Source organism: Calliphora vicina, chromosome 1, assembly GCF_958450345.1.
Source record: "Calliphora vicina chromosome 1, idCalVici1.1, whole genome shotgun sequence".
NCBI lineage: Eukaryota > Metazoa > Arthropoda > Insecta > Diptera > Calliphoridae > Calliphora > Calliphora vicina.
The window spans coordinates 112935043-112953021 of record NC_088780.1 but is presented as its reverse complement, the minus strand read 5'-3'; the positions used below and the strand labels follow the sequence as shown (position 1 = coordinate 112953021).

Here is a 17979-nt window from a genome sequence, read left to right as displayed (position 1 = left end):
ATCACTTTAACCAACATTAGACACCCGAATTATCACCCGAGGAGAAAAAGAGACGTCAAGAAAAAGTTGAATCAATTAAAAAGATGTTGTCCGAAGCACCCATAAGTACAGCAAATGTAAGTTAGAAAATAACATAATATATTTTAATTGAAAGCTTAGCCTAAAGTTATGTATGTATTCATTTATGTATATGCGAAAAGATGCAGCCTTAAGTACAGTTGCACAGAATTTTGAAATTTTTTATTCCAAAAGATAATGATTATATTAATTTCAAAAAAATGGAAAAGTACACTCTGATTTATTTACATATTAGGTCTGTTCATTTACGTTCCCAGTAAATACTTGTAAAATCGAAATTTACAAAATTACTCTCTTAAATTCTCAAAAATAGTAAAAAGTAAATGAACGCTTTTCCAGTAACAATTGTTTTATACACACAATTTTCTTCTTTCATTCCTTTTAAAATGTTTAAATACTCACATTTTCTTTAATTTGAAAATTGAAAATTATTTTCTTGACATTTTTCACCACAAAAATAAAATTCTAAATAAATAAACAATAACACAAAACATATGAAATATAAGCTGCTAACTATTACAAGTTCAAAATAGAACTTGTAATAGTTTGCAACGAGAGAACACTCTATAAAATTTATACGATCTTGATTTTTTCTCTACTTTCAAGCTTTTTGAGTTAATGAACGCTTTTCCAGTAACAGTTGTTACTAACTAGTAACAACTTTTAGTTATTGAACAGAGCTATTAAAAAACAAACACAAGAAAAAAAAATTCAAAAAAGGTTGTATTTTTTTTGTGGAATTTTGTTCATGTTTTTGTTGTATTAAAGTGTAAAAAAAATCAGAGTGTAATTTTCGCTTTTTTTGAAATGAATTTTCCGAGCAAGTCCAATCATATCTCCATTATATGGCCACGTAATAGTTTCGATTTCGATTGAATTATAAAAATAAAATATAAAACTTTTAATGATCATATCTGGAGTTATATACTTATATATAGGAAATCCTATTTATATTGAAATCAACATTCCGCTTCCTCTGTAAATTAGCAAAACCTATCAATAATTTTCAATATACATTTATAATTCTTATAATTTATTTTTAATATTCTGAAATGATTTTATTAAAAATGGTTGACATAAGAATCAATTGACAACAATTGTTTGTTCCCTTAATGATCCTTATAGGAACAACAGGTACCTAAAATATACATAATTTAAATTGTAACCACTGCTAAATTAACCAAACAATTTCTGAATAGTGTCCGACCAAAGCCAAACCGAGCAGAATTTGTATTAAATTCGTAAAAACAAAAAAAAACATAGTTTATATTACAAATATTAATAGCGATTATTGACCGAATCCGAAGCCGATTAATCGGTCGGACACTATTCATCGAATGATCTTTTTATTTTAATACTCTCAGATATTCTCATTAAAAACAATCCAAGAAATTCTATATTTTCAAAATCTGTTTTAAAAGTTCAAAATTCGAGTTTTAAAATGTCTTTTAAGCTTAATTTAATTGCTGAACTTATTTTTACAATAAAAATAACAACAGTAGAGTAAAGCAACACTCATAGTAGTCTGTATATGAATCTTTATTTAGAATTAATTACCATTTTTAAAATATAAAGTTATATTTACATTTCTTTTTCTATTTTATTAAAATTTAGGAGACAACTGCTACTTTACCACCCAGTAAAATTAATGAAGAAAAGAAGCAAAGAGAACATCTTTTACAATTGAATCAAATTTTGGCACAGCAAGTGATGCAAATGAGCAAAATTGTAGCTGGTAAGTAAAATTTAAGCAAAACTATTAAAAAGCATGCTATGCTAAATTAAGCCAACAATCATGAAAAAATGCAAAAGAAAACACTAAAGCACTTTTAATATTTTGTTGAATTTGTGTTCAAAAATACATATACTTATATTTCAATTTGTTTTTTTAATTTACAAGTATACGTTGTTTTTGTTAAACATTAACAATTTTGCGTTATAAATGTTTTTAATAATTTTTTTTTTTTTTTGTATAATGAATGTTTTTTTATATTTAAAACAAATTACTAAAATGTATATTTTACAAATTTTATTCATTTTCAAATCGGTGTTTCTTTACAAAATATTTACGTACATATATAAAGGCTATTCATTTCAAAAAAAGGGAAGATTCTGATTTTTTTTACAACAAAAACATGAACAAAATTCCACAAAAAAATATAACTTTTTTTGTCATTGTTGTGTAAAAGTGTAAAAAAATCAGAGTGTAATTTTCCATTTTTTTTTTTTTTGAAATGAATGCCCTCATATTTTCTTTACATATTTAATTTCTTTGTTTAAAAAATCCATTTATCATTTCTGTATATCTTTATAAACTATTTGCTATTTCTAAACTAAAACAAATACTATTTTCTTTTCGTATCTAACTTTCTAGATGATTAAATTAATAAAAAAAATGTTTACACTTAAGAATAATTAAAAAAAAAAAAAACAATAATGTGTCTTACGTCTTAAACTTAACAAACAATATCAATAAATTATAATTATTTCGTATAACAACAAAAAAAAGTAAATCACGTACAAAATTCACTAATCATCACTTTGGAATCATTTGTAAAAGTCATCATCAGTTAATATCATCCACAACCACCAGAGATCATAGAGATAATTTCCCATTGCACCGTAATTTTAAATAAAAAACCTGCTCATTATTTCAACTAACTCTACTTAGTACATTCTCAAATCTCATAGTTGCACATCATCATCATTATTTGGAAATAATTATTTCTTTTCACTGACATTCAATCATTAAGATTAATTATAAAATTTTTTAAGTTGTATAATTAACAAAAAAAAAAAGAAAAAGGTGTTAATATAAATTATATTTTTGTAAATTTAAAAACAATAAAATTTGTTTTATTTTCAATGCATTTTTTTACTAAAAAAAATTAAAAGAAATGTATATTTTATTACAGTGACACCTCGATTATACGTAATGGTCGGGGCCGGGAGCATTTGGTAATCAATTTTCCCGGTTAATTGAGTACCAATTTTGAGTAGTTTTTTAATACATATAGTTATTTGATAATTACATTTTTGTTAAGGTCTCAGTAGCCAGTTCCTAATTTATAATATTAATATGTAAATTTAATTTAATACATTTAAAGCTCCATATTGCACCCTGATCCATCGGTTCCAATTTGACGGAAAAAATTAGTTGTCCAATAGCAGAATAATTTTACTATCATCTTTTAGACCGATTTTCTTAAAATGCTCTCTTACTTCTGATACATTTAATTTTTCCACAAAAATTGTGGCAGCTATATAATCAGCTGAAGATTTTTCTCCCGCAGTAATAAGTTTGTGAATGTGGATTTTTTGTTTAATTTTAAGTGAAATATTTTAGACTTTTCCTTCACTGTTAATTCAGAAATTGGAGTTCCTTTTAATCGTTCCTTCCGGAACCATTCATAAACTGCAAAATCTACTTTTGGTTCTTCAGCAGTCTTTAAAATTATTCGGTTTCGAGAGGGAATTCCCTTTTTACGTTTTATTCACATTGTGTTTGATTGTTCAAAAATAATCGAAAAACAATTATCCTTATAATAGCGTATGATAGAGGTAATTACGGTTAATCAATGCAAACTAATTTAAATCGATCCAAAAATATTTTCGGATAATTGATATTACCGGTTAATCGAATGGCGGCTAATCGAGGCCTCACTGTATTTGTAGTTATGTATGCTTTAAGGTTCTGATTTTATAACAGAGGCGGAAAATTTATTTAGACATGTAGAAATATTAAGATAATTCACCTTATTCCAATTTTTGCAAGTCAAAAACGTGAATTACATTATTATACAAATAATTATGTAGATGGTTTGAAATTTTTTTTTTTTCAAAATTATTTCCTAAATTTATTTGTCAAATGAAATTTTAGCTTATGTTATAAATCTTAACCTTCAAAGAAAATGTATTTTTATTTTATTTTAAAATCCGATTAGATTATCTTATTATGTATTGTATTTTTTTATTTATCCAAATTATATTAGTTGTTTTTATCAAAATCCCAGAAATCAATTAATTTTATAGAGAAAGTTACGAAAATACTCGAAGCTGTTTTGGTTTCCAATGATTTTGCATTTTGAATCACCATATGTTTTGAAAATTTGTTGGTAAACTTTTTACCGCAGTTTACAAAAGTGAAAATTCCGTCTGTGAGCCGTAGAATAAACAAAGTTTGTGGAAAAATTTAAACGCGGTATTAAAAAAAACTATGTTAATTACAAAGATGTATTTCTACTTAATATAATAGTATTATCTGGTTGTTTATTAAAAGAATGAATACCGTGGAAATAATGTAGATTCCTCAACTAAAAATAAAAAAGGGAATTCTGAAGTCAATGGCTGAATTATAAAATAAATTTGAACACAACCCATACCTAATACCGTACTTTTTTCAGCGTAATTTTACCTAAAGTTTACTTGCTCTTGGGAATTTGAATAATGCCATCAAAATTTTTTGGTTGAAATGTTAAGGCTGTTCACGGTTGCCTGGTTATCAGGTTATCTGGTTATTTTTAAATATTAAAATTTAGTTTATTCAATGTAAAGGTAGGCCTCCATTTACGCGGTTTGTTGGGCCCAAAAAAATAGCGTGTAAATCAAATTCCCCTAAAAAGAGGTTCTAATTTAGAACGAAATGCTTTTGTGGGACCAATAATTTTTTATATCGCGTAAAACAATACATCAGTCACACAACAAAAAAGAAATTGTGACCTAAAAATCGCGTTAAATAGAAAACACATATGTAAATACATACATATCGTCACCTTAAATGAAAACGGACGTAACTACACAAAAATTCAAAATCGAGTATTTGATTGATTGATTAAACAATTATTATTGATTTTATAACGTATCCTGTAAAAACAATAAAAATGTAGTTACGTCCGTTTGCATTTAAAGCAACGATATATACTTTAAGTAAACTTATTTCATTTGTACTTTTAAAAACTTACTTAAAACAAAAGTAAAAAACTCAACTAAACTTATCGAAAATTAAGGAAAAATGTGAATTAAAAAAACAAAATATTCTAATACGTAAAAGAGATCAAAACATAACAAAAAATTCATAAAAATTAACGAAGTTTTCAAAAAAGAAATCTGTTATTCGCTTGTGTTTTTTCGTTTTTGGTTGTTTGTTGACGCGTTATATAAAAATCGTGTAAAAAAAGTCGCGTATTTGAAAAAATGGTTGCTAATTTGAGTTCGCGTTATATCGAATTCGCATAAATAAAGTACTGCGTAAATGGAGGCTTACCTGTATGTATATAATTAGCTCTTCATAAGACGCAAATTCTAAATGTTTTCACAGGATTACAGAAATTGGCCTAATACGGCAGTGCGTCGGCGACTTGGCTCAGACATTTGGAGAGTTGCGCCAACGAATTTACTCCAATAAGTTTCATGTTGTGGGTAGTAGTAGAAAGCTATCACGATTTCAATGTATTTATTTAGTGGGAAATAATGGATTGCAGCTGATTCCGCATTCCAATTTAATTTTTGTTTTAGATTTTCATTTCAAAACTAAAAATAGAATAAACATAAAATAAAAATATTTTTATGAATTTTTTTGTTGTTGAAATAACTAAAAAAGCCCCATAACCAGACAACCGTGAACAACTTTATTGTAAAATTTTCAGGCAATGAAAACATTAAGTGTTCACCTAGCGATAAGTTTATTTGATAATATAACTATTGTCTGTATTTTTAATAAAATAAATAAATACTAAACATTAGATTAAGCGGAAAAATACATTCATATGAATTATTAACCCTTTTTCTATAAGTTTTTTTTTTGTGAAGGCTAAGAAATCAGTTTTTTTTTAATTTTGGTTAGAAATTTATCTTAGGAATCCAATCAGTATTCGTTTTTAAACGTTTTGACCACATTTTCAGTTCTTTATCGTAGATAAATCCTAATTTTTGTATGTGCAATATTAAAAAATAAAATCTTTTCCACAAATTTGATATGTTTTTATACAAACATGTATTACTCTCATACGGTCAAAGGTAAAAAAAATTTGGATGCCCTAAAATTTTTTTTTTAAATGTAATATTGTTTTAGTTAAATAGTAGTAATATAAGCTCTGTAGTCAACATAAAATTCAGTAATTTTTCATTTTAAAAAGCTTGACATGTTGAAAATTCTCAATAAGGACAACATTTAATTTCATTAACAACCAAATGGAACGAAAATTACTTGAAACTTCTTTTAATATATGTTAACAAGAGAAATTTAAAGTATAGGAAATCTAATAACTAAAATATCTAAAAATATAACAAAAAGTCTTACTATGTCAATTCATGAAATAGAAGGGATTTTGGTAAAAACAATACATATTTTATTTATTTTCTAATATTTTTATTTATTTTTTCTAGATGAACACTATGCAATATGATTTTAATTTGTATATTATTTCGATTGTAATTAATGATTTATGTTAAATAGTGCTTGTATGTTTTTTTTTGTGTTTTCTTTATTTTTTTTTATTTTGCATTTTATTTTCTTTTTATTTTTAGGTAATCCCCATAGTCAAACTAATCTCAAATAATTGCTGTTTGTTTGAATTAATCCTAGTTAAGACACAAATTCAATTTATATATTTGTGTATAAAAAGTGTTTGCGAAACAAAAGTTGTTTTCGTTTTTATTATGTTTTTGTTTTAATGTTGCGTTTTATATTTAATTATTTTATTTGTTTGTTATGTGAACATTTTCAATAGCCTAAAGTTCATAAATTTCATAAAAGAAAACGCTGGGCTGGCTGGCCACATTTTGATTATTGTTCATTTGTTCGTTCTAGTTACATATTATATAACATTAACATTTACATTAACAAAACATTTTGCTAAATTACCAAAAACCAACAACAACAAAATATTTTAAAAAATAACTAACTTTCCTTTAAAACTAAAAAAAAAGAAACTAAACAAATTACAAATTTGAAACAAAACAGCTAAAAACAACAATTGCCATAATTCTGCTCCTACAACATGATGTACAATTGACACGCAAACGCATGTTCACCATTAAAAGAAACAAAAAACAAATGAAAATTAATTCATATGCCATATACTACATAAAAATACATACAAAAATATAATAAACTCTACTACTATTACCAACTTCTACTACTATATCCAACTATCAACCTACAAAATCAATATTTTAAAATAAATTACCACTACCAACTCATAATGTACAACTACATACAAAGCAGAAAATAGTTCGGTCTGAAAAACAAAAAAAAAAAACACAAAACGAAACAAAAACAGAACTTTGAATGGTTTTCCAAACAGCTCGCTAAAATAGTACCAGGTTTGTATAATTACTATTTCCTAATTATGTATACATACATGTGTATATATTTACTTAAATGTATTGTATTGGTTTTACTATATATTTCTAATATAAATGTGTATTATTTGTTTGCTTCTATTTTTAACTCTATAAGAATGTAATACGTTTAATTGTTAAATTTGAATTAATTTGCTTCAACAAAATTTGCTTAATATTAATTTTGAGAATTTCAAAAACAAATATATTATATTGAACATAGAAAGTTTACATAAAATTCATTTAACATTTGAAATTACCACACACCCCCAAATTATCCACAAGTAAAAATGTTATTACACATTTTTAGCTCATTTAAGCCTGATCATTCATGCAACATTAGCACTCAGCTGCAGCTGTTGCTTTTTTGCAATGTATGTATGGTAATACGCACTCACTTGGTTTTATTAAATGTTACACTATTTACCAGAGATTTACAATATAAATCTAATTGTTTTGTTAACTAAACAAATGCAAAGAATTTTCGTAATAGTATATTTTTACAGCAGTATTCAATGAAAAATGAAAAACTGTACGCCAACTAACGAGTGGAAACTTACTCATTAAAAAGTTAGCCACTCGTTAGTTAGCATGCAGTTTTTTATATCTTGGATGTTGTTATAGTTAATTTGAATGCACATTTTGTATTTTCTAATGGTAGGCACCCTTTAGATTTCTATATTTTCTTATATATGCACAATTTTGAGACCATTTGGCCGAATATTAGTTTCGATTTCGGCCTGAATAAACCGGTTTCGGTCAAACACTACATTAGATTAAATTTATTTAAATTCTATTAAAACCTTTTTGTTTCCATCATTTATAAAAATCATGCCAATAGTAAGTAGTAAACATTTATTTCTGAAAGCAGTAGTCACTGAGCAATCGATCAATCACTTAGAATAAATACGAACAACCGAACAAAAATAACGAATTTATTAATTTATTTGTTTTGAATAATCTTACAAAAATCCACAGACTTTATTTTTGGTTAACTCAATTGCAAACACTGCTTTCCATGTCTTCTTTCGGTTGTTATTAAATCTTTTATTTTTTTAACAAATTCACATATTATAGTGTTCTATAAATCAAATTATTCTAATTCGGGGTTATCATAGAATCCAATCATTGTCGGAATCGGTTTTGTAAACGACAGAACAAATACATTGGTATCGTGAAATCGAAAGATATCGGTTTTTTATTTGATATAGAATTAAATTCTTTATCGATTAAAGAAACAATTACATTGGATTTCATAAGTCAAATGTACCTTTTTTGTCGTTTTCAAAACCGATTCCGACACTGATTGGATTCTATGACAACCCCGATTTACTCGTTTTATTCCGGAGTTAACAAACCAAACAACACAAATTCGTTTTTGAAAATCGATCGTTTTTAAAATTACTCGATTTACAGAACAGAAGCAATTGTTATAAAACATATAGAACCACTTTTATTTAAATAATATTCGTGTAAAATACGTTTTTTAAGCTTGAACATTCAAAATATAATCACCCCTGTTCTTGTTATTTGAAAAACAAGTGTTTTTCAATAACGAATAAGTGGCATATTTGTGAATAAATGACAGACGGTCCTCACTGTTCTGTAAACCGAATCCGGGTAATATTTTTTTGTTAATACTGGCCGATTTATTGACAATAAATTTTATTTGAATTATTCAGTAGTTGTAAATATTAGTATTTAAAATAAATCTACTTTAGTTATTTTAAATTTTAGTTATAGATTGGTTCAAAAATACTTTTACGTCGAATCGAATTTAGCTCCCCTGAAAAATTTTATATTGAATTTGAAAATAAATTCATGTGGAATTCCTTAAAAGGCTTACAAAAAATATACTTGCACCTTATAGAAATTCTTACTTAGGTTTAGCTAAGACACAAATATCTAATAACACTCACCATAACAGTCACCAAGAACAACACAGTACCAATTACAAAGGTGTAAGTACACAAATAAAAAAACCCAATATTTCATTTTAGTACTAAAACACGCGGGTTACGGGAACTTTTTGTCTATAGTAACATAATAATGCCCTTTGAAAATTTGTATGAAAACATTATACTAAAGAATTACTGTAATTTTCATCTAAACAGAAAAAGCGATGTCTAGAGTTGATAATGGAGCTGACAATGATGACGATTATGATGATGAGGATGAAGATGATATTTCACCAAATGGCGATGAGGATGACGATGAACGCAAATCAGAGTCACCTAGCCAACCACTGCCGATATACCAGCAACGCAATAATTATTATTCATAAATTTCAACATTTTCTTCAACAAACAACAAGACAAATAGTTAAATATTTAAACAAAATAGAAAAAAACGCAACAATTTATTTTATGTCAACACAAAATTACCAAAATTACAATAATGCATTTATCTTAAGTATGATGTATCGCCAACAAAATGATACCATACGAAATACTAACTAAACAAAACAAAATTTCTTTTTAAAAAAAAAATGTAGACTAAAAAAACTTCCTGAATTTGTTAAAATCAATTAAAAAAAAACATACATACATATGCATATGTATAAACAAAAGTTAATGTAAAACAATAAAAGGATTAATTGACTGATACATTTTTTTCCAGAAAAAAAGACTTTTTAGTAGGAAAAATTAATTTAATTCATTTTGATTTCAAAACTTTGAACAAGAATTGTTAGAATTGTTAATTATATTAAAACTAAATTATAGTCTATTAAACAAATTACATAAAACAAAGAAATATATGTATGTTTATAAAAATAATTATTAAATGAAAACGCATTAAATGAAATAAAATGAAACTTCAACATATCACTACATTCATATTCTCAAAATATAAAATTACACATAAAGGCATGAATATCTTCTTGAAGAAATAAAAATTTAAAGTAAATATATTAAGCCATATTTGATTGACTTAAGAAATAATGAAATTGTTAAACATTTTAGTATTTAGAAAGGTTTATAATTTTTAATAATTACCATGTTCAAAGGAAAAAATAACTATAAATTGGAAACAATAATTGACTTTATATAGATCGAAAAGAAAATTGAGATACAAAAACGTTAAATAAAAAAAAAAAAAACTAATGTTTGTCATGAATAAACAGTTATTTGGTTAAATTCGAATTATTGCTAACCTTAAACTTTAGAGATTTAGTTAAGTGTACAAACAAAATTATGAATTTCAGTTTGTTAAGAAATCAGCTTTTAATTTCATTAGTGTGGGAAATGTTATATTATCTCTAAACTGAAGTTTAAATCCTTGATAAATTTATTGACGTTTCGAAAAAGAATTTCGCATTTTTTCAATTGGTCACAAAAATTTAAATTAAATAAAAATTTACTTTGTGTCCAGTTTCATAGAATTTTTATAAAATTCAAATTAAACACCGTTATTTTCCTAGCCATGATGAATTCAGTTTCAAAATTTCAAATATTGTTGAGTATTCAACAGAATCAGTTTGAAGTCATATGAGTATCCAAAAACCATATCATTAATCAAGTTTCATTAAAAGTGATCTAGCACGTTTGTTAGCTGATTTAATTTATTTATTTAGTTTTTTTTAAGTATTTAACTTGAATTCATGATAAATTCCTGGATTTATTTTTGATTTGATAGGTAATTTGCATTTTATAACGAATTCAAAACATCTTTAAAAGCGACATTATTTTCAGTTAAAATACAAGTACAGACTTTAAATTTAAAAGTATTTTTTTTAATTTTTTTGGTACTTGTTCAATAAATGTATATCGTTATATCTCTAAACATTGTAAAATGAATATGAATAATATTCCATTAGTAGAAGTGGTCTAAGTATGTTATAGTTAATATTGGAGTTTATGGGGCAATATGCATATAATTAATGCTTTAAAACATAAAAATAAAACAAATGTTCATAGAACTGATGAAATTCAAAATTCAAATTAACTATTATTTAACTAGGAAATGAAAAGAAGAGATACATTATAGCAATTTTCATGTACCTATCATGTATTACAATCAGTAAAATATTGAAATATATTTTATGGATGTAATGTAGGATGAAACAGACAAAAGATGAATTTAATAAATTTAAATAAACAAAGTGAAACGGAAAAACGTAAAAAGAAATGTTAAATATTACTATCGAAAAATACATTAATACATTATAAAATGCAAAAACAAAAAGAAAATAATAATATTAAGTCAATTAGGCCTGCAATTAAAATCTAATGTTTTAACCATAAATGTTGCATAAAACATTAATTTAAACTTTAATTTACCAAGTGGACATCTTTCTCAAATGAAAACCATTTTTAAGTAAAAGCAAACAACGATTTAAAGATTCAATTAAATTCGTGTACTAATCGTATAATTTTTATTATTGAATAATTTAATTGAATTTAAGATTTAAAAGTTTAAGAAAAATATTTTTTTAATTTCTAAATATATGTACAAACAAATTATTTTAAAAATTCAGCTTTAATTTTAAGAAAATTATTTATATAGCATTACTAAATTGTTAAATATACGTACAGAAAGAAGTATGTATAAAAATACACATTTATCCATTTTTAACCTCCTTATTTAATTTTCTGCAAAACGGTGCTATATAAACAATATTATAATTTGTTAATTAATTTATTTCAACAATTTTGCCTAAAACATTATTGAAATCATTATAGCCATGACCATCATGTTTTTTTTTTTGTTTTCTTAATTTCAACTGCATTGTCAAACACTATTCCATTTGCCTTATTTTTTTAATTGTTAAATATTATTTTTATTTAAAAAGAATACACACATGCATATATTAGTATTTATTTTTAATAAGGGTTAATTGCATATACACATAATTTAATTATAATTTAAGCATTTTAAATATTATATTTACAGAAATATGACACAAACTTAAAATAAATATATTATCGTATTGTTAATTATAACCCTGCAAAATCAATATTAATTGAATATTACTTAATGAAATTTATAACCAATATTTATTACTAATATTGTACATTGAGAATATCATAATTATATGTTAATATATATATATATATATATTAAAAGAAGTATGTGTCCGATAATATGTTCATAAACATTATTAAAAAAATACATAATCACTGTAAGTTATCATTACAAACTGTAAGAAAGAAATGTTATTCAATAAAATATAGTTAAAATTAAAGCATAATAAATAAATTTGTCTTATAATAATTCTTATCCTGAAACAGAATAAAAGTATTTCATAAAGTAGACGTGGCAATTTGACTGTCCTAATCATGTCCAATTCACAGCCGATAAGTACACCATCTTCTTCTCTTTAATATCGAAAAGATGTGATCGAATTTTATCATAAAGTTTGAAGTGATTGCTAAAACATAAAAGTTTTACTTGTAACCATCAGTTATATTATCCACTGTGCGAAGAGCTAAACTTATTTTACTATAAGTCCCACACTTCTGCAAATCTGTCTTCTATAAACTGATATATACAAGTTCAAAACAAATAGAACATGTTTCCTAAAGTAGACATGGCAATGGACTGTCCAAAACCAATAATCATTCATGAAGTATCGCATATTCGCCTCTATGTAACCAAAAAGATTTCATCCAATTATCTCCTATAGATTCGAAGTTATTGCAAAAATACTAAAATTAAAAACAAAAATCCACCTACTATACAATTATGTTCTCCTATTACTTGACAAAAATTTTCATAATGTGATGCTCAGTTTTTACACTATGCAAACCGCTAAACTCTTTTTGTTGCAACTCTTCAACCCCACAACCGATCCTTTTGAAATTTACCGCACATATAGAACAGAAAGTGCTCTTTAATAGTCCATTAAAATATAAGAATTTATGTGTATTAGTTCTTAAGACATGAAGTTTGAAATATATATCTCAGTTTTTCATAAAGTAGGCGTGGCAGTAGGCGGTTAAAAATTTATTCATAAAGTAGCTCATATTCTACTCTAGACTCATCAAAAGATTTTGTCCAATTACCTCCTACAGTTTCGATGTTATTGCTTAAAAATTAAAATAATATTTTGTAATCAGCTGTTTTATCTACTGTGCGAAGAGATAAACTTATGTATTTCATTATAAATCCTACACCCTACAACCGATTGTTTTGAAATTTCCACACTGATATAATTGAAGGTTGCCTTTAATAAAATTTTGAAATATTATAGATCCGCTTCTTAATGTCTGTAATATTCAAGTTTAAAACAAATTAGTAAGTTTTCCATACAGTAGGCGTGGCAGTGGGCGGCCCAATGGTAATTCATGAAGTAGCGCATATTCGACTCTACATACACAAATAGATTTCACCCAATTATCTCTTATAGATTCGAAGTTATTGCAAAAATACTAAAATTAAAAACAAAAATCCACCTACTATAACATTTTGTTCTCCTATTACTTGACAAAAATTTTCATAATCTGGATGTTCTGTTTTTTGCACTATGCAAAGCGCTAAACTCTTTTTGTTGCAACTCTTCAACCCCACAACCGATCCTTTTGAAATTTTCCACACATATAGATCATAAAGTGCTCGTTAATAGTCCATTAAAATATAAGAATTTACACCCTACAACCGATTGTTTTGAAATTTCCACACAGATAGAATTGAAGGTTGCCTTTAATAAAATTTTGAAATATTATAGATCCGCTTCTTAATGTCTGTAATATTCAAGTTTAAAACAAATTAGTAAGTTTTTCATACAGTATGCGTGGCAGTAGGCGGTCCAATGGTAATTCATGAAGTAGCGCATATTCGACTCTACATACACAAATAGATTTCATCCAATTATCTCTTATAGATTCGAAGTTATTGCAAAAATACTAAAATTAAAAACAAAAATCCACCTACTATTACATTTTGTTCTCCTATTACTTGACAAACATAATCATAATCTGGATGTTCAGTTTTTTGCACTATGCAAAGCGCTAAACTCTTTTGTCGCAACTCTTCAACCCCACAACTGATCCTTTTGAAATTTTCCACACATATAGATCATAAAGTGCTCGTTAATAGTCCATTAAAATATAAGAATTTATGTGTCTTAGTTCTTAAGATATCAAGTTTGAAATATATATCTCAGTCTTTCATAAAGTAGACGTGGCAGTAGGCGGTTAAAAAATTATTCATGAAGTAGCTCATATTCTACTCTAGACTCAAAACAAGATTTTATCCAATTACCTCATACAGTTTCGATGTTATTGCATAAAAATTAAAATAATATTTTGGAATCAGCTGTTTTATCTACTGTGCGAAGAGATAAACTTATGTATTTCATTATAAATCCTACACCCTACAACCGATTGTTTTGAAATTTCCACACAGATAGAATTGAAGGTTGCCTTTAATAAAATTTTGAAATATTATAGATCCGCTTCTTAATGTCTGTAATATTCAAGTTTAAAACAAATTAGTAAGTTTTTCATACAGTAGGCGTGGTAGTGGGCGGTCCAATGGTCATTCGTTAAGTAGCGCATATTCGAATTTACATACACAAATAGATTTCATCCAATTATCTCTTATAGATTCGAAGTTATTGCAAAAATACTAAAATTAAAAACAAAAATCCACCTACTATAACATTTTGTTCTCCTATTACTTGACACAAATTTTCATAATCTGGATGTTCTGTTTTTTGCACTATGCAAAGCGCTAAACTCTTTTTGTTGCAACTCTTCAACCCCACAACCGATCCTTTTGAAATTTTCCACACATATAGAACAGAAAGTGCTCTTTAATAGTCCATTAAAATATAAGAATTTGTGTGTCTTAGTTCTTAAGATATCAAGTTTGAAATATATATTTCAGTTTTTCATAAAGCAGGCGTGGCAGTGGGCGGTTAAAAATTTATTCATGAAGTAGCTCATATTCTACTCTAGACTCATCAAAAGATTTTGTCCAATTACCTCCTACAGTTTCGATGTTATTGCTTAAAAATTAAAATAATATTTTGTATTCAGATGTTTTATCTACTGTGCGAAGAGATAAGCTTATTTCATTATAAATCCTACACCCTACAACCGATTGTTTTGAAATTTCCACACAGATAGAATTGAAGGTTGCCCATAATAAAATTTTGAAATATTACAGATCCGCTTCTTAGTGTCTGTAATATTCAAGTTTAAAACAAATTAGTAAGTTTTTCATACAGTAGGCGTGGCAGTGGGCGGTCCAATGGTCATTCGTTAAGTATCGCATATTCGAATTTACATAAACAAATAGATTTCATCCAATTATCTCTTATAGATTCGAAGTTATTGCAAAAATACTAAAATTAAAAACAAAAATCCACCTACTATAACATTTTGTTCTCCTATTACTTGACAAAAATTTTCATAATCTGGATGTTCTGTTTTTTGCACTATGCAAAGCGCTAAACTCTTTTTGTTGCAACTCTTCAACCCCACAACCGATCCTTTTGAAATTTTCCACACATATAGATCATAAAGTGCTCGTTAATAGTCCATTAAAATATAAGAATTTACACCCTAGAACCGATTGTTTTGAAATTTCCACACAGATAGAATTGAAGGTTGCCTTTAATAAAATTTTGAAATATTATAGATCCGCTTCTTAATGTCTGTAATATTCAAGTTTAAAACAAATTAGTAAGTTTTTCATACAGTATGCGTGGCAGTAGGCGGTCCAATGGTAATTCATGAAGTAGCGCATATTCGACTCTACATACACAAATAGATTTCATCCAATTATCTCTTATAGATTCGAAGTTATTGCAAAAATACTAAAATTAAAAACAAAAATCCACCTACTATTACATTTTGTTCTCCTATTACTTGACAAACATAATCATAATCTGGATGTTCAGTTTTTTGCACTATGCAAAGTGCTAAACTCTTTTGTCGCAACTCTTCAACCCCACAACTGATCCTTTTGAAATTTTCCACACATATAGATCATAAAGTGCTCGTTAATAGTCCATTAAAATATAAGAATTTATGTGTCTTAGTTCTTAAGATATCAAGTTTGAAATATATATCTCAGTCTTTCATAAAGTAGACGTGGCAGTAGGCGGTTAAAAATTTATTCATGAAGTAGCTCATATTCTACTCTAGACTCAAAACAAGATTTTATCCAATTACCTCATACAGTTTCGATGTTATTGCTTAAAAATTAAAATAATATTTTGTAATCAGCTGTTTTATCTACTGTGCGAAGAGATAAACTTATGTATTTCATTATAAATCCTACACCCTACAACCGATTGTTTTGAAATTTCCACACAGATAGAATTGAAGGTTGCCTTTAATAAAATTTTGAAATATTATAGATCCGCTTCTTAATGTCTGTAATATTCAAGTTTAAAACAAATTAGTAAGTTTTTCATACAGTAGACGTGGTAGTGGGCGGTCCAATGGTCATTCGTTAAGTATCGCATATTCGAATTTACATACACAAATAGATTTCATCCAATTATCTCTTATAGATTCGAAGTTATTGCAAAAATACTAAAATTAAAAACAAAAATCCACCTACTATAACATTTTGTTCTCCTATTACTTGACACAAATTTTCATAATCTGGATGTTCTGTTTTTTGCACTATGCAAAGCGCTAAACTCTTTTTGTTGCAACTCTTCAACCCCACAACCGATCCTTTTGAAATTTTCCACACATATAGAACAGAAAGTGCTCTTTAATAGTCCATTAAAATATAAGAATTTGTGTGTCTTAGTTCTTAAGATATCAAGTTTGAAATATATATTTCAGTTTTTCATAAAGCAGGCGTGGCAGTGGGCGGTTAAAAATTTATTCATGAAGTAGCTCATATTCTACTCTAGACTCATCAAAAGATTTTGTCCAATTACCTCCTACAGTTTCGATGTTATTGCTTAAAAATTAAAATAATATTTTGTAATCAGATGTTTTATCTACTGTGCAAAGAGATAAACTTATTTCATTATAAATCCTACACCCTGCAACCGATTGTTTTGAAATTTCCACACAGATAGAATTGAAGGTTGCCCATAATAAAATTTTGAAATATTACAGATCCGCTTCTTAATATCTGTAATATTCAAGTTTAAAACAAATTAGTAAGTTTTTCATACAGTAGGCGTGGTAGTGGGCGGTCCAGTGGTCATTCGTTAAGTAGCGCATATTCGAATTTACATACACAAATAGATTTCATCCAATTATCTCTTATAGATTCGAAGTTATTGCAAAAATACTAAAATTAAAAACAAAAATCCACCTACTATAACATTTTGTTCTCCTATTACTTGACAAAAATTTTCATAATCTGGATGTTCTGTTTTTTGCACTATGCAAAGCGCTAAACTCTTTTTGTTGCAACTCTTCAACCCCACAACCGATCCTTTTGAAATTTTCCACACATATAGAACAGAAAGTGCTCTTTAATAGTCCATTAAAATATAAGAATTTGTGTGTCTTAGTTCTTAAGATATCAAATTTGATATCTTTCATTATAAATCCTACACCCTACAACCGATTGTTTTGAAATTTCCACACAGATAGAATTGAAGGTTCCCTTTAATAAAATTTTGAAATATTATAGACC

At 26.5% G+C, this 17979-nt stretch overlaps 1 protein-coding gene across 2 annotated transcripts in view; it reads left to right on the top strand.

Moving 5' to 3' along the window:
• Window positions 1-9952, top strand: part of kmr (kramer) — a 119636-nt gene extending 109684 nt beyond the window's left edge. For both annotated transcript variants that reach the window (XM_065515539.1, XM_065515538.1), the window contains exons 10-12: window positions 21-116; window positions 1693-1813; window positions 9534-9952. In XM_065515539.1, the coding sequence (XP_065371611.1) occupies window positions 21-116; window positions 1693-1813; window positions 9534-9703 (387 nt within the window). In that variant the 3' untranslated portion in view covers window positions 9704-9952. The remainder of the gene's footprint in view (window positions 1-20; window positions 117-1692; window positions 1814-9533) is intronic.
• The last annotated feature ends 8027 nt before the right edge of the window (window positions 9953-17979 follow it).